Raw genomic sequence first — 18596 nt, 5'->3', positions numbered from 1 at the left:
CCAGATAAGCATCCATGGTGACTGTCTCCTGGTGGTAAGGAGGGACTTGGAATGGGGCCCCTTGCGTCAGATGATAATGCATGTCCCACCTCTGTATTGCTCATCGGAACGCCTCGTTGAGGGGGATTTGAGCCCATTCAGGATCCCGAGACTTGCAGCCATCTCGCATTCAGAAACTCCTGGAGAGGTCTCATCTGAAGTCTGCAAAGGAGGACCAGGTTGATGCAGGAGGACATCATGCCCAACAGAGACCTGGCAGCTCGCACAGTAGCCGGCCGTGCAAGCGACAGGCGCTGCACCTTCCCAAGGATGGCTACAACCCTCTCTTCCGGTGGAGCCACTAGGCAAGCCACTGTGTTGAGTTGTGCCCCCAGAAACAGAGCATTCTGCGATCGCTCCAAGCAGGACTTTGGATAATTTATGGAGAATGCCAGATCCGCCAGGAGATGCCCAGTCCTTGCCGTGTGCTGGCTTGCCAGAGTATGGGAGCAGGATCAAACTAGCCAATCGTCCATGTAAGGGTAGACGTGGATGCCCTCGAGATGTATATGCGCTGCCACTGGAGCCAAGCACTTCATGAAGACCCTCAGTGTCGATTGCAGGCTGAAGGGAAGTGGCTTGAACTGACAGTGCCGCCTCTGGGCCACGACCCGCAGGAACGCGCAGTGCTTCCAATGGATGGGGATGTGGAAGTAGGCCTCTCCAGGTCCGGAGACGCCAGGAAGTTGCCTTTCTCCAGTTGGCCGAGCAGGTGCTGTAACGTGACCATCCTGAACCTTTGGGACTTCAGGTACTTGTTGAGGCGTCACAGGTCCAGAATCAGCATCCACCCTCAGGTCTTCTTTCAGGCCAGAAAGTATCTGGAGTACACCCCGAGGTGCTGAGAAATGGGTTGCATCGCACCCTTATTTAACATGGCCTGGACCTCCTGCAGCAGCTGCGCCATGTGCTGTTACTGTCGAGCTGCAGGGGGAATACGAGGACACCTGTGTTGTAACTCCAAGGTGTGCCCTAATCCGAGAGTGTCCAGGACCCATCTGTCGGTGGTGATGGTGTTCCACGCACTGACCAACCTCGCCAGCCAGCCTCCCAGCGGGATGCACGAGTGGGTGCCCAAGTCCACAGCCGGTTCAGGCCTGTTTAGGTGCCGGGGCCCAGCCCTGCGGGCGCCGCCAGCGCTGTCCTCCGCTGCCGTTTGCTTGTGAGCAGCCTCTGTAGGAAGGCTGCCGATAAGGGGTGGTGTAGCCCTTGGGCCGGCCAGGGTTTCTCCTTGAGGAATGGGAGGACGACAGACGTTGCTGCAGGGTACCCAGCAAACGTACTGGCTCCATGTCAGTCTTGATGATTTGAAGAGACTCGTCGACCGCCTTGCCAAACAGGTGTTTTTCCGTCGAATTTCATGTCCAACACCTTAGACTGAATGTCCGGCCTGAAGCTGGTGGCTGTTTCCCATCTGACGGAATCCGATGTCCGCAATGTCCACTGCCACTGTGATGGCATGGTCTGAGACCACCTCCCCCTCCAGAAACAGCTCAAGAGCTTCTGCCTTCTTGTCGTCAGTTAGGAAATCAAGAAGAGGGTCCAGCTTATACCAGAGCTCCTGGTCGCAGCGTGACAAAATGGCTAGTGCATTAACAGCCTTAATGGTGCTGGCAGCTGTATAGATACTCCTCTTCCCCATCGCCTCCAGCTTATTCCGCTCCTGGTCCGGGAGTACAATGGATGAGGACGAATGATTTGCAGAGCATTTCCTGGCCGCGGCTGAGACCACAGAGTAAGATGAAGGCTGGGACCTCAGGCACCTGGGGGCGAAGTCCAGGACTCTGTATTTCTTCTCGAGCCTGTCCGGCTTGGGAGGGGTGGTGCTCCGATTCTTCAACACACTAGGCCTTCATCCCAGATATCGTCCAAAAAAGGAACGGACAAGATGGTCCTCTGCCAGGATTTGCCACGTTGATGAAGGAACCCTTCCTTTTTCATCTCCTCAGGCACCAGTTGAAAAAGTTCTGAGGCCGTGGACATCATAGTGTGGAGAGGCCCTGTGCGGATCATCCGCGCCTGCTGGCTCACCGTCCGCTGGCACAAAGTCATCGGTCTCATCGGTGTCCATCGTCAAAGCCGCTGAATCTGCCATATCCTTGCCCGTGTCCATGTGCATGGCAGGATCCCCTGTTGGGGTCAAATCCTGAGGTGGAGGAGGCGGTGGTGTCAGTTGGTGCCTTGGATTAGCAGGGTCCTTTTGACTTATGCTTGCGCCTAGAAGGACTTCCCGGAAGCGGCCCTGGAAGACTTCCAGACGGAGCCTGGGCCTTCTGATTAAAGATCCTCAAAATAGTTTGATCCTCACTGACAGTGGATCCCCGCTGTCGTTAGTCGACCTCCGGTACAACGATAAAACCAAAAATAGTGTCAAAACTTGCACATTTTACCCCCCAAAAAACTCAAAATATCAGGAAAAAAGCTCAGAGAGCACTAAGAGAACTCCCACCACTGAAGCGTGCAGTAAAAATCTGAAGATGGCGACCAGGGTTGGAGCTTAGGAGGGGGACTGCCATTCGATGGGGGCAGTATGACCCACAGGACAGTGTTTGTTTCACTTTTGCTTTAAAACTGTATTTCTCCTCTAAACCAGTTTTTTTCTTTACCGAGGAATATTCATGAGCATGTGAATCCATGCTGGAGAATATTTGGCCATGCAAAGCATGGCAGGTCAGCAGGAAAGTTAGAGAATGAAAATAGCAGGAAGGTAGAGCTGTGGACCGTACAGAAACCCAGGAGAGTCGCTGCAGAGTGCCATTGAAACTGTCAACTCTTACACCAAAACTGCTCCCTGAGAGGGCAGAAAAACATATTGTCATCAAAAGCCATGACATCTTGAACAGGACGAGTAGCATTTTGAGTATGCAGCTCTCCTCAATGCGTTATCACGGCTAAAGTCTGAATGCGGTTTTGCATCTGAAAAAAAAGGTTGTTCAGGAGAAGCATGAAAAGTAACAAAAGTGTTCTAATCAAAATAAAAAAGGGCCCAAGGTGTCCCCACAATACTTCATAGAAGATGGCTTGCATTGCGGAAGAAAAATACACGTCATAAAAAGGGGGCGACATCCCTGCACTGGTAGGCACATGGGCTACACAGTGCACCCAAAACAACATCAGTGAATAGTAATGCCATAAAATAAACAGGTGCCAGAGCAACGGGAGAGGCCTCCCAGTACTGGTGACCTAAAAAGGAGATGCAGTGTTCACAGAACAAGAATAAATACAGCAGCAGAGTGAGGTTGAAAATCCTCACTCGCATTCAAAGTCAATGAAAAAAATCCAGAAAATCCAACAGTAGGACTGGGGGCTCTAAGGAAGCAAGGGGGAGATTTGCAAAAAAGAATACATCTCTCTAACAGGTTCCCCTTTCTAACATGCAAGACTTTAAAACAAAAAGATTTGACAAAAATAGAGTTACCCCTCGGCATAAACGGAGCAGACTGCAATATCCATTGTATACTGATACAGGGCCAGGCAGATCACCAGGCGGCTTAGCAAGTACATACCGTTTAAATTCTGTATTGTACTCAACGAATTTGCATCCAGCATGTCCCCAACACTATTAGCTTCCTCACCCCTTCACCGGACCTTTAATTCAGACCTTTACTTTTACAGGGAGGGTAGATTAGCTTCAACCCTAGACACTTTGGGGGTAAGAGTTATGTTGATGTAAAGGTTACATCAAGGTAAAGGGTCACAATGGAATGGTGTGTTAAACTCAATTTACTCCACTCTCGTATTTTCTGCCTGACCCAGCATATGCTTTTTTCAGAACAGTGTGTGCTGCTCTTATTAAAGTTATGAAGCGCTTTTTTGATATCCATTTTCCTTGCTTTGTGCAGAACATTCAGAGCATCTTGCAGACTTGCCAGCTGTGAGCGAGCCCTTAAGCATAAAGTAGAAATGCTCAATTGCTTACTTGTAATATCCACTTCAGCGTTGGCAAGCGGGGGCAGGTTGGGAGAGGTAAAAGCCTTGAAACTTGCCGTATCCATCTTCGTTACCCTTAAGCATAAAGTAGAAATGTTCATTGCTTATTTGTAATATCCACCACAGCGTTGACAAGTGGAGGCAGGTTAGGGGAGGTAAAAGCCTTCAAGCTTTCCGCATCCATCTTCGTCACCCTTAAGCATAAAGTAGAAATGCTAAATTGCTTACTTGTAATATCCACTTCAGTGTTGGCAAGTGGAGGCAGGTTGTGGTAGCTAAAAGCCTTGAAGCTTGCCGCATTCATCTTCGTCACCCTTAAGCATAAAGTAGAAATGTTCAGTGCTTACTTGTAATATCCACCTCAGCGTTGGTAAGTGGAGGCAGGTTGGGGGAGGTAAAGGCCTTGAAGCTTGCCGCATCCATCTTCGTCACCCTTAAGCATAAAGTAGAAATGCTAAATTGCTTACTTGTAATATCCACCTCAGCGTTGGCAAGAGGAGGCAGGTTAGGGGAGGTAAAAGCCTTCAAGCTTTCCGCATCCATCTTCGTCACCCTTAAACATAAAGTAGAAATGCTAAATTGCTTACTTGTAATATCCACCTCAGCGTTGGCAAGTGGAGGCAGGTTGGGGGAGGTAAAAGCCTTGAAGCTTGCCGCATCCATCTTCGTCACCCGGTTCCCCCTGTATAACTTATGGTGAAAGCACAAGCACACCTGCAAGACAACAGGGAACACAGCAGTGAGTAAAGCGGTCATTTAAGTCAATACACAAAAGCAAGGAACGCCAGGCCTGTGAAATGTTGTCCTTTGAAAAGCAACAATCAGCAGAGAAGAAACAGTCTCCTTTATTTATTTATTTGATATACAGCAAAGGGTGTTCCAAGGCGAAATTTCAGTAACGTTCTATTTGATGGATAAGTTCTTCAGCCAACCAGTTCCTCAGGATACATATTTGTAACCCACTTTGCTTTCTATATATGATACCCATAAAGGTCTCTGGGGCCTAAGCCATGGAAGAACAGCGAGGGACAGATGTTGGTGTCTGATCAGACACAGCCCTCTTCACCAAAGCAACTTTTTCGGAATCCTGATGCCAGGCGAAACAAGTGCTTACACTCCTGATATAGAGGTCAGGGAGTCTGAACATTAAAAAAAGACTCCCTCACTAACAGCAACCCCTTCAACCCTTCGCATGTACCATCTTCCACAAGTAATCGTCCATGTCTCCAGGCTATAGTGGCAGCCTCCAAAAGAAAGTGAGTAAAAAACACAATCCATACTTGAGACCATACACTAGGTTGCATTTTCCAACATCGCATACCGAGCAACACACTGTGCACAGAAGGCCTGCTGTGGATGAGCCATTTAGAACACAAAAAGCCATTCACCCCAATAACATGAACAAGAGGTTAAAAGCCATTAGAGCCACAGCCACAGAACCTCTCCCTCTCACCTCTGGCAGGCAGTATCCTAGAACTTCATTACTAATAAACAATTCCAAGACTTAACCTGGCAAGTCATCATCATTCTTCCAAAACGGATTAGCTTCCCAAAGTATATAATCACCACTCCACCCACAAAAGCCTTTGCCAACATGTGTTCCATCTGGAACTGCCTTTGTATTTGCATAATTTGTAAACGATTGAATGAAACACAACGTGATGAACCTAACAAAGTCGCCACTGACTCTGTAGGGAAGGTCTTACCCCATGTGGCCAGGGAATGTCAGAAACTACCCAACTCCAATCCTGGGGTGGCAATCTGTTGGAGGACCACATGAGGTTGAGGGGACAGACCAACCTTGGGAGAGGGGCGGCGATTCGCCATGGAAAATACCAAATGCCTTTACAAATACTATTAATAATGTTCTATATCCCTCTCAAACCTGCATGGCATACTGTGTATTTTTTTTAAAACTCTTTTTCTCATTATTTGCATTATAAAACTTACACAACATTAAACTCTGCGCAATGTGAGCATCTCTCCCCATCCCCTCCACACCCCCCTGTTCCATCTACCCCTCTCCTCTGTTCCTGGCCAGCCCCCCCACTCCCTCCCCTTTACTCTCGTTGATACTTTTGACTCCTCCCACTTCCCCCAAATTTTGTGATATTTCCCCAAAATCCCCCTACTTCGGTATATACGATTTGTTCCATGCCCGTCTCCCTGTTGTTCAGTGTCGGCATGTCTTTGGAGCCCCATTTAGTTGCCAGGTCCCTCTTGACCACCATTGCCCTAATGTTCAGTAGCCGACTTTCCCATCTTGTTCCCTCCATTTCCCCACTAGGATGCAATAACAGCATTTTGGAGTCTTTGGGAATCGATATACCCAGCACCTCCCTCATTGTCCTCACTTGTCTTCCTTGGTTCACCCCATTTTGTATAATCTGTCCCTTTATAGGTATATTCTGTGCAGTATTTTATATTGGATCCGCCTCGTCCTGTACGAGATATGTATCTCTCTTGCTGCCACCATTGCCTCCACCCACTCTTCGTTTTCCAAATTCCCGAGGTCTCTTTCCCATTTCCCTTCAAGCTGCTCTAGCGGAGGGTGTAAAAAGTTATTTATTGCTTGATACAGGGTCGATATCGCTTTCTTCGGGAAGGGGGGGGAATGGGGAGAGGGAGGCTCCGTAAACAGATTTAACTTCTGAAGGACTATGTTCTGGCAGATCAAGATCTTCCATAAACTGAGCAGGCACCGCATGTTGCAGGCGCAAGTGTGTGTATTCTTCCCTTTTGTTCAGTCCATATTTATTCCTTAGGTCTGGGAAGGGTATCAGCCCCCGCTCTCACATCACCTCTCCCACCCTTGTTATCCCCACCCATGTCCACCTAGTCTGGTTTCCCAGTTTCTGAATCTCCCCCAGCTGTGCGTTGTTCCATAGCTGCTGTCCTCTCGTGAATTTCCCTCCTCACCCCATTCCACGGTTGGCTTCTTCCCTCTCCAGGACTAGTTCCCGCCCTGCCGGGGGGAGCGACCTCAATCCCGCACCCATGTAGAGCACCTGAAGTGGGTCTGTGTTTCTTATGACCTCTAGCTCCAGTCTTGTATGAAGGAGATCCCTCACGCCGTATACCAATTTGTCGGCCACCACTCGATGTGCCACCCAGTAGTACTTCTTTACGTCAGGGAGCCCAGTCCCACTTCCCATACCGACCTAGTCAAGACTGTCTGGGCGATCTGCGTAGATCCTCCCCATACCACCTCCCTCATAAGGGCATTGATTTGCTTGAATTGATTATTGGTAATGCGTACAGTGGCATTCTGTAGTACGTATGGTAATCGAGGGAGCGCCAACATTTTAGTAGATTGACTCACCCCAGCAAAGTCACTGGCAAGGTGGCCCAATGTTTCGCGTCGTCTCGTAGTATAGTTATGATCGGGTCCAAATTCTTTGCAATGAAGGACCCAGAGTGTCTCTGCACCTCGATCCACAAGTATTTCAATCCGTTCATTTCTACTCGAAGTGGACACCATCACGGACTTCCCCCCCGTTCGGGCTTCATCTGTCGCAATTTCTTTCAGTTCCTGGACCACTTTAGCCAGTGCTCTCCTATTGTCATCTGTTGGGGCCTGTGTGTGAAGCTTCTCAGCTTCCTCTACTTCCTCCTCATATTAGCTCGCCTTTTCCGCTCCAGGCCCCCTAACATAGTTTGAGCGGTCCCTCTTAGCACTGCTTTATATGCCTCTCATATCATTGTTTGACTGTCTACCAATCCCACGTTTTGCTCAAAGTATTCCTTGGTACCACCCACCAATGCTTTCCCCTCCTCCTCATTCCCCAAGTGATATGCATTGAGCCTCCATTATCCCGTTCCCACCCCAGCTTTCCCTTCCAATACCATTTGTAGCTGGGCATGGTCCGACAGTCCTTATGACCACAGCTAGATGGTTACCCTCCCCACATTGTACATTTCCACCCATAACTCCCTGTCCCAACTCCCTTACTCCCCCCCCTAACTGCCCCTTCTCCTGGCCCACCCCATACTTATCCCAACTTCTAAGCATCTGTCGTCCCGTAACAACTAAACCACCATTCTCCCCGACTAGGGAGATGGGTTCTATGTGGGGGCCCTGTGAAATGGTCACTCTGCCCTTACTCCCATCGCTGGACCGCTTCCAATCTAGTCAGTCTGTTTGGGTTTAAGTTCAAGTTCAGTTCCGGACTTTTATGAGATCCCCCCATACCTTCCTTTCCGCCTACCGATACCTGTGCCTCTGTGGGTATACTTCCGCTATTTCTCTTCAGAATCTCCTTAGCCCGATGGCCCCCTGTCAGACCATGTCTGCTCTTGGCTGGAGTCTTCTATTGCGGCCTGTCTGATGGTTGTTTTGGCTGCATGTCTGCCCATTCCCATGCTTCTGAGGGCTTGTTGAAAAATCTTTAGATCCGCAGACTCGCAGTGTAGCCGGATACATCATTGTGTATCTTATCCCTTTTTCCCTGAGGTTCCTTTTGGTAGGGTCAAATGTTTGTCTGGCCTTCTGGACCGCTTTGGTGAAGTCCAGATAAATTGCTATTGCTATTCTGTTGTGTGTTGGGGGCTCCCGTTTCTCCTTGCTATTTGGAGGACTGCTTCCCTGTCCCTACAGTTTAGTAATCTGGCGATCATTTGTCTTGGCGGACTTCCGGGTGGTGCTTCACTTCGGGGTACCCTGTGGGCTCTCTCCGCCGTGAAGAATTTTGACCGTCCTTGGGGGCCAATCCATTCTTGGAGTAGCTGCTCGAGGAAAAATTCCATGGAGGGGACCTCTGCTTTTTCCGGCTATCCACTCTGTTGCACATTGTGCCGGCACGAGCATCCCTCCATCCTGCACTCAAGCACCTATGTTCTTTTGAGCAGAGCAGCAGTTGGGTGTCCTGCTGTAGCGGTGCCAGGGCGTCCTCCACTTCTGATATTCGGCTTTGACTTCTTGGACTCTGGTGGACCAGAAGTCCCAGGTCCACCCCCACTGAGTCTATTCTATGCCCTAAATGCGTTTTCGATTCTCTGATCGCCAGTAGGATTTCTTGCGTTGCTGTCATTGTGCCATCTTAATGACTTGCTTCACTCTCTGGGTTCGATTATTCAGTGGCTCCTCCCGTTGTGTAGACATCCATCTTCGTCTGGTGTCCTGCTCACTTGGGTTTGTCTTTGTGTCTCGTCATTTCTCGGTCTCATGGATGCTGGACTCCCAGATCCTGTCAGTCTGCGCTCCCTGCTCCACCAGGGCCTGCAAGCCTGCTCCTGTCTGCTCCTCCGTACTGTCTCTGTGTTCTAGCTTCTTGGCCCCACTCCCACCTCCGCTGTCTGTCTTGCCAGTGACCTTCTGGGGCTCGCCACTCGTCGCGTCTTACTGGGGCACTCCTATGTGCTAGTGGGTTGTGACGGAGGTCTTCCCCCAGCTCGTCAATACTGTCCGTTTCTCATTTCTTTCTGCAGCTGTCCGGCAATCTCAGTCTTTGTACTGCGCCGCAGGGGTCCCAAGCGTGCCCTCACTGCTCCCCCCAGTCTGTTAAGGTGCGGTTGCCACTGAGGATGGTCGGGGGGTTTCAACCCCTCCAATCCAGCTCCCCCTCCTGGTGCCCGCAGGGGGGCCTTTTCCTGGGCAGCGTCCCAGATGCAGTTTGCTGCTTGTACAACCAGTTTCCCTTCTCCCCTCAGGCACTTGGGATGCTGGTCCAATATTTCCCTGGTTGACTACAGCTGTAGGAGAGTAAGTTCTGTCTCCCTGGTCCTTTTCAAAGCTTTCCCCCACTCTCACCTCCAGGTGATTGCTGCTTTAGTCTCTGGTATAGTAATGGCGTTCCTTGCGTTGTTGTGAGAGAGAGAGAGAGAGAGAGAGAGTATGACTGTGTGGTTGCTGCATCGAGAAAAGGTGCCCGTGTCTGACTTGCTCCGAGCAGCCTTCAGGCTTACAGCGTAGTGCTGCTGCCTCTCCGTCGTCGCCACCCTTGCTTCCTCGCTCTTCATGATGCGAGACGGTGCCCCGCCCGCTGTCACCGGCTCAGGCCGCTTTACGTTGCTTTCCTTTCAGCCGCATCATACCCGGGGGTCTAGCTTTGTGGGGCGTGGAGGCGCTGGTCTGCGCCACTTCCTTCTTTTCACTCCGCACCAACCCAGTCGCAAGGCTGGGGCGGGTTTGTGGCTGCCCGCTCCTCCTCCGACACAGAAGCCATTCCATGTGTCTTCCCCGGGTCCCCACTCACCGGTTGACACAGGCCGGCCCTCGCCTCACCGCCCCTCCTCATTCTTCACTGCCTCAAGGCTGCCATTTCTAGGTCTTTCTCTGTGCTGCTGGTCTGGGGTATCTTTGCTCTGCAGCTGAATTCGGCTTTGAAGGTTCTCAATTATCTTTCTCCCCACCCCATGGGTTGAGGGTGGCATAAAGGTTTGCCCTATCTGCGGTCTGGGAGATGAAACGGAGTCCCATTTTCTGTTCCTATCTGTGGCTACAAAATTGTTGAGGGTAAGATATTTACATCCCTTAGTCATGGAAGCATGTGTCCGCTAGACCACTGAGGCACTGGTATTATGTAGAGGGACCACAAATGTATCAAGGATAAGTTGTGTTGCCACATATGTTTACAGAGTTTGGCTTCTAAGAAAAAAACGATTGGGCCAGTGACCGTGGCTAAGTGACTCTGAAGGTATTATAATATGAAATATGGCCATTATCTTTTTAAGTGACAATTTGTCAAAGACATTAATTCTTGACATTATTTATGAGTCAGTGGGGCTGCGATTATCATCTCCCCACTGGACTCTATAAAGACACCTTCTTATTTATTTTATTTTAGTGGCCACTCTGCACTTTCATTATATGTATTTTTTAGCTTGCAATGAATTTTGTACAGTTGTATTTTAACTGTATTTACTCATGTATGTTTTTATATCTGACTTTTATCGCATTTTCTGCCGAATAAAGTCCTTTGACTGACTGACATTGCATTCAAGAGAGCAGGTCGGTGTGGGTATGAGGAGGAAGATCCAGAACCTAGTGGGTTGGAGTCAAATTACAAATCTTAAGGATCGGCTGAGTGGATGACCTATGAAAGCAGGACAGGATACTAGAACAGAGGGCACACACACTTGAGATTTGCTGTGAGACCAGCACGTAAATGGCAGAAAGTGACACAGTCAATGACCTGACTAGTCAGGAGGTGGCCTTCCATGGGGGATCCCACAGCCAGTCTTGCATAACAGGTGGGGTGTGGGAGTTGGGAGGGACACAGTCTCTGGCCTTTCAACATGTGCCGTATTGAATGAACTGGGCACTCCTTTTTCTTGCCTTATATTTGCTGTGCATAATGCTGGATAATTTCTTAACTTTTGTCCCATAGTATCACATCACCCAGAAGACCTAAAGTTGGAGGCAAGACAGAGCAACCCAACCTGGAGAGAGCTGGCGAGGAACTTCATGGCCGCAGAGCAACCCACACCTTAAACCAGCAATCCAGACACTCAATCCGGGCAACTAGAAGCTCCATGTAGTCTCCGACACAAAATTGGACTGCACATTTATCAAGCCAGCTGAAATTGTTTGTTGAGCAGGCTTTTGATTTTCTGCTGCCAGTAGGACCCTAGAGTTAGCCTGGCGTAGCTGCATGGCTGAATTTTGATAAACATTGTGCCCGAAGCACCAGCCGCAAACTCTGGCTGGAGAGAAGCAGCACCGGGATCCTCATTATCGGCATCAGCTGGAGGGGAATCCAAAGGAGCAGAAGGAGGTTGCATTGGCTCTGGGGCAGTAGGTCCCTAGTCCAAAGAAGCTGGAAGCAGAATCCCTGAAAGAGAAAGGACACCCAAAGTAGAGGAAGTCACTACTGTGCTGGCAGGTGTAGAAGCCGCGCAAGTAGCTAAAGGGACTGATGGCTGGGGCACCAGCACCACCCTAATAATGTATTTATAATAGTCCCATCATTGGAGACTGCATCAGACCTCGAATTCATTTTTAAAAAAAACTCTCCATCAAGAACAGCTGCTGTGGAGGGGAGGAGAGGCCTGAGAGGTTAGAACCCAAACAGGAACCCCCTCCCCAATAACCACCAGTCAGGAAACATCAGCAGTGATGAGTGGAGGGTCAGCATCAGCCCCCTAGAAACCAACCACTGCAGTCTCAGTATAAAGGGGTTGAACCCCGGATGGGCTGTGAAGGCGAGCTCAACTTGACTGTTCACATACAAATGAGACCAGAAGGCTGAGAAGTTTCCTGCGTCACTGTTATAATGGATTTCTGAACTCTGCTGTAGTGAACACATGTTCAGGAGGCCACCCTAGTTTAGTGAAACAGGGAACACTTCTGCAAAGTTAACCGGGAGTATTCAAAGGTAGCTTGGCGAGCAGTCAAGGCTAAGTTTCAGGAGTAGTGGGGGTGATCTAAGGTCTTGGATGAGCACACACACAGTAGGACACAAGAATTACTCTTAGACAGTGGTATGTCAAAAATATACAATTTATTAGGCTTTCAACAAACACACGTGAATAAAGAGGAACACAGTAATATCACTTCTTAAACACACTATATAAAATATATGTACAGTCACTTTTCAGTCAATGTGGTAAAGTGCAGATTTCCGCCAAAACTTGTGAGGAGGCAAAACACACAAACGTTAGCACAATGGCCAACTCCAGAAATGGATATCCCTAACTTAAGAAGTCCAGCCCTATGAAGATCGGAGCCTTGTGCTAAGTGTTATGTTCGTGCGTAAAAGCGCTTCTCGATTAGTAAACATCACAAGGGACAAGCTTCAATGGGAAGGAAAAGTTAGAAGAGGACACTGGAGTGTGAGGAATTTGGTTCTAAGAGTCAGAGGCAGGTCTGCTACGGAGAACAAAGCTGTCCCCAACTTTCGGACGACTATAGGAAGCAAGAGCCACCCAAGTCAAGACTAGGACCACAAGGGATCCTTTGTGCGTAAAAACAGTATGGATGAAGTAGGCGCCATCGGTCAGTGGTGTGATTATTCACTGCCCTTAGCTCACTCCAGGCTCAAACTTGGCAGGTTTGAAGAAGGTCGCTTGGACTACGAAATCCCCTCCTTGGTTACGCTTCAAAGTGCACAGGGGGGTGTGGATCAGATTTACATCAGGAGCTGTATCTCTTGTCACAAATGCAGGACACAGAAAACACTGATGCAGATGGTCTCAGGACACTTGAAGAAAGGCAGGAAAGTCACGAGCAGCAACCGCCACTGTCACACAGTGACGTAGGAGCACTAAGTCTCACAGACTGACGTGCGCTTCTCTCTCGCGGCCCAAAGCAGAAGGGACGACAAGATTTGGCAAGAAGGTGCCTTGCAGTGTGAACTAGCGTTCTCCCAAAGCTCGAGCTGAAACTCGATGTAGCAACGCTCCACTACGAGTGCTGGTCAGTCCACTGGAGGGCCCAGGGACACTTCTGATAAGGCTCATTTGCAAGGCACCAAGGAGATGTTGAGAGTGAAAGGGTTGAAGCACCTTTGCAGGTCTTCCCAGATCGCCCGCAAAGCAGGGCTCTATCGGGACAACAGCGGGCTGCGGGTGCCAAACCTTCTCTGCGCGGCTCCCGACAGTTCTTGGATATGCTTCAATTCTCAGGATACTTGGCTTTGTGTAGTGGTCGATTCGGACTTCAGGATGATCTGCACTCAGAGCCCCTCCTCATATCTTTCACTCCAGTCAGTGCTCGCACCCCAGCTCGCCAATGAGTAGATCTACCCCACTTATGCACTCTAGCAGTGGCCCAATCAGGGACCACTGCAGCTCTCATGCCCTCGCGCACACCAGACATCCTGGCACCAGTAGCGTGGTTTGGGATCAGACAGTTCCAACCCACTTGCTGGGTACCCACACACGTAACATGCAGTAGCCCATGAAAAGCGCCGGCTTTCGCGGGTGAAATACAGTTGCCAAAAGTGGTAACAAAGTGATAAGACTACGGGAAACAATGTTTCCCAGTACTGACTGTCTGAAGGACGTGTCAGTTTCCCCAGAACAATGAGCAAAAGCCCAGTGGAGCGATACTGAAGGCTTTGCTTCACTGGCAGAAAGTCAGGACAGGAGGCTGAAACAAAAGCAAAAAGTTGGGGGGTCCACAAATATAGAGGTAAAACAGCAGTACGTAAAATTTTACCTAAAAGTAACTGGCATCACACTTATACTGGAAGCCATTTTGTGGATTTTGCCACCATCTAGCCAGGCTGCTTGGCCTGGGCTCTGCAGAAGAGGAACCAATGTTTTTTCAGATGCCAAGCGGGAAACTTGGCTGAACTGCTGAAAACGTGGTCTGCAGTGACATCCTGGAGAAGCCAGTATTGGCCAGTGTTTTCTTAGTTCTTCTTATGAGATTTCATATGGTAGCCTGGCCTTAGCCAGAGTCTGGAATACTCAGACCTCTGCCTGGGTTCAGCTCCTGAGGAGACAACCAAGAGCGCTTGCCCATTTTAACCCCTGCATGCATGGAGAACCTCGGGGTTGTCCCTATAATTCAACCCTGAATGGGGAACTTTGGAGCAGTCTCTGGAAGCAAGAGGGTTGCAAGAACCTCCCAGGTCAGGTAGACTCCTGTGAAGGTGTTCTCTGACTGGGGAGCAGTTAATGGAGGGATGGCACTCTCCTCAAATTGCTTCTTTGCTTTTATAAAAAGTCATAGCAATGTTGGGAAGGAGACCTGGAAAATATCTCTTACCACCGCTGTAACAGACGTGTGAGGGAACGAACACACATGCTGCAGCAGCGGCCCACTGCTAGTCCAAACCAAGGTTAAAAAAACAAAGTGCGAAGAAGCGCTAGCACCAAGTGCTTCATTCCGTCTGCAGAGAAATAATGGCAGGGTGATGCTGGGGGCGGTGCCAGGAAAAGCATGGCCATGTGCGAAAGAGGCTACACTAGCCAATCTAAACGAAGAATGTTTTCTCGGTCCATGGACACAGACTCTCCCATAAGTGTGGAGGAAGTGGGACAGGACGTCTCAGTACAAATGACGCAAAGTTGGCTTTCAGACCTTTCATTGTATATTGTACACTGGATGCGTTGGATAATGGCCTACAAGGTCTGAGTAACTTAGGAGGAAGCCAAACAGAACAGTAGAATGCATGGGTGAGAATATAAAAGCTCATGTGGAGGTGCGTGGCCGAAAGGCTTGGATATAAAAAAAAAGTGCTTACCTCCTTTCCACCCTCTTCTTCTTCTAGAAAAGCAAAGAGAATTTTATAGACCTCTATTTGCGCACCACACCCAGAGGTATTGGGGCACATTTACAAGACAGCTTGATAACATGCTAGATACATGAATAAATCATAGTGCCTGCATACGGCACATGGATACATACATACATCATGTTGAAAAGGCAAGTGGTGAATACAGTATATACAGACTGCAGGCATACACAGACCCATCATAGTTTACACAAGTTCAGAATTAGCAGGGGAGACATAGGGTTCCATGCGTTAAAATCGCGGCAAAAATGGCTGTGGACACAAAATATTGCGGCAAAAATGGCTGTAGACACAAAATATCGTGGCAAAAAGGCTGTGGTTTTGCCACCGCAATCCATGTAAAGGATGCAGGGGACACCCCCGCAACCCCTGGACCCATTATAACATTTAAGGGTAGCGGGGAACACCCCTGTAACCCCTGCTCCCCTTAAATGGTGCAATGGGGTACACCTTTAGCGAGTCAAACCACAGCATTTCTGCTGCAATTTTTTGTTGAGGCGACATTTTTGCCGCGATGTTATTACTGCATACCAGATGTAGTAAGCACAGATTAGTAGAGCGAAGAATTGCAGTGTTTAGGTACTCTGAGCAGTCGAGAAGGTTTTGTCATTCGTGAAGAGCCATTTTTTGGTGTTAAATCTAAAACTGTGGAAAGTTTGGACGGTGCGTAGATTGAGCGGCAGAGCATTCCAGGCTTGGGCCGCTTGAACGGGGAAGCTGGTGCCGCCAGCTGTTTTCAGGTTAAAGCATGGGGTGACAATGCAGAAGCACTTGGATGATCTCGTGGGTCTTGGACGATGTTTTTAAGATAATTTTGTCTTTCAGATATTTCGGTGCTACGTTGTTGATGCATTTATGGGAAATGGAGACTAGTTTAAAGTAGATTCTGTCATGGATTGAGCGCCATTTATGGTTCCTTCTGGTTTCAGATATGTGGTCTCTCCTAGGAATGCTCACTGCTGTTCTCAAGGCGGTATTTTGTAAGGTTTGAAGTTTGTTTAGTACTTGTTTGCTTGCTCCTGGATAGAGTGTGTTGCAATAATCAAGTTTATACAATATTAGCGCTCTCGCTAATATGATACAGCGGTCTGTGGAAAGTTAAGCTTTGCAGGCATGAATGAGTTTGCAAGTATAGGCAGTAGCCGATGCAATCGCATTAACTTGTTTCCTGAGGTTCAGAGTGGAATCGAGGTAGAAGCCTGGTGGTAGATGGTTTCTTTAACCCCTTTGTGTAAGAGGGCTTCCTAGCTATCTCACCACGTGGGTGTTATGCGAACACCCTGAAAGGGACAAAATGGTGTTCTGTCCCATTCCTGTTTTTCCTTGATGTCCCGAGGTACTTCCACCTCCCCCATTGCAGGCCTTGCACTTGGGACAGGATGTGGCTCCCAGCTTGGGAGAGCACAATAGCCTATGACCAGTATGTACTGGTTTAAACCAGAAATGGCGGGGGGCTGGCCTGCAAATGTTTGAATGTGGATACTTTCCACTGATTGGAGAGCAATCCAAACACTATGAGTGCATGGTGTGTGATTGGAAGACAGGGAGAGCCCTCCCTGCTCCTGTGTGGGTCAATGTGTATAGAAATGGAGACCCCACGCCTTTCTATGGTCGACAGACTGGATTTCGTCCTGCTGCTGCTGCTGGTGCAGAAAGGAGGCATCCTGAGGAATTACTGGAAGCTCTGCATACTCCACGCATCTCCTGTTCCAGGCTGCTGCTTCTTCTTCGACCAGAGGGAACTTGCAAAAGGTGCTCCCTTCCTCGCCTGGTAGGGACAGGCTGGCACCTCTTCCTCTTCACTGCAAGACAGCCCTTGGGCCGCGTGCTGCGGATGTGGGCATCCCCGGACGGGGTGCTGGGAAGACTACACTGGATCTGTGTTAGGGAAAATTCTCTGTTAAGGCTAATTTCCCAAACCTAGCGAGTCCCCTAGCAGCTTTGCTCGATTTTTGGGGTTTCTTTTTTTCTCCTGCTAAGAGTGAGACGCTTTCTCCCACTCTTAGGCATGATTTGAGAATGTCCTTTGACTATGTAATGTGTTTTATGAGATAATGGGTCTTTTACTCCACAGGGCTTCATGAGTTTTTGGTATGTGTGTTACACAGCACCCTCAGTGCAGTAACACAGGGGTGTCATAGTGACCCCCAAACATAGACTCCATAACCTGGGACTGACTACTGTCTCCCAGGGCATGTAAAGTCACCATTGGATTTACTAGTCTCAAATTGTGAACAGAACCAGTACAAACCATCATATTGTGGAAGTACTGGTAGGGGTAATTCGATTGCCCCTGGGTCTATTTTCCAAGGGGGCACTGTCCAGTCCCCCCTTGTCGAGTTTATGGCTGGTGGCAGTGGATACCACGCAAAATATTCCACCGGAATATTTCCTATGGGATTTTCCCATTCATTTTAAACGCACCACTTTTTGGTGCAATGTTAAAGATACCGCCCGGTTATTTATTTAATATTTATTTCCCGGTTGGGTCTTTTTGCCAGGACTCGGTTTTAAAATGGCGTTTGTGTTCGCCTCCCCTTCAAATGGTGCCACTCTGTCTGGGGTCAACAGGATGTGTGGGAGGGGGATTAGGCAACCTGGACTGAGTTGCCTTGGCAACTCAAGTCGCACTCTTGTGTGATTGGTCCAGTGGTGAGCCGGCCGGCTCACCACTTAGCATGTTTGAGTGACAGCTAGGCTGTTGAATGGGGGTTTTGCTGCATAAAAGCAGGGCTTTGGGGACTGGAACTTCAGAAGTCGCCACAGGACCTAAAGAATCCAAAGAGGGGAGAAGCTGAGCCATCTACAACGACGACACCACCGGTGGAGCCCTGCTGTACGAACTCACCACTTCCCCGACGACAGAGGAGATCTTCTTCCAGGAGAGTCTTCTTCCCTTTGAGCTGGTGGGACCAACCAGTTCGCCTTTTTCGCCTTCCTGGATCGTCTTGTGGTCGAATCGCCCGCGCCAAGCACCCCGGCGGCCAGATAGCCACGCTTCACCACTACCGCGAATAAAAGGGTCATACCTTTTAAACGGGAAACTCTGCGGCTGGTTTCTTCCCTGGCAGTGCAACGACCTCCAGCTTTCCACCACGTCAAGATCATCTCTTCCTCTGGACGAAGCCCCGACTTGCACCCGCTGCCAGGAACAACTGCCCCTGCTGGAGCTTTCTCACCATTTCAGGTACTGTGTCCCGCCTGGTCTCCCTTGCAACAGATTGCCCAAGGTGTCCCGTAAATCCTTGACTCTCTATCCTGGGTTGACCTCAGACCTGCTAACTTTACCTTTCTGAACTAATCCAACCTCTTATGACTTTTCTGCAAAGACTTTGAGTGCATTTCCACTGTGTGATCTTGGGCACATTCCGCCTTGCTCTCTCCAAGAGTGGGCCTGGCCTATGAACTTTTTGCTATACAGTAGACCCTGCCTTTCTTGACTTG

General features: G+C 49.2%; 1 protein-coding gene across 1 annotated transcript in view; it reads right to left on the bottom strand.

Moving 5' to 3' along the window:
• ASPG (asparaginase) overlaps positions 1-18596 on the bottom strand; it is a 431236-nt gene that overhangs the window by 180478 nt on the left and 232162 nt on the right. Inside the window, exon 6 of the mRNA XM_069638193.1 lies at positions 4557-4683. Coding sequence (XP_069494294.1) covers positions 4557-4683 — 127 coding nt within the window. The remainder of the gene's footprint in view (positions 1-4556; positions 4684-18596) is intronic.

Source organism: Ambystoma mexicanum, chromosome 14 (genome assembly GCF_040938575.1).
Source record: "Ambystoma mexicanum isolate Mex_15411 chromosome 14, UKY_AmexF1_1, whole genome shotgun sequence".
Taxonomy (NCBI): domain Eukaryota; kingdom Metazoa; phylum Chordata; class Amphibia; order Caudata; family Ambystomatidae; genus Ambystoma; species Ambystoma mexicanum.
Note: the sequence above shows the minus strand (reverse complement) of the source record. Positions and strands in the feature narration are given on the sequence as shown.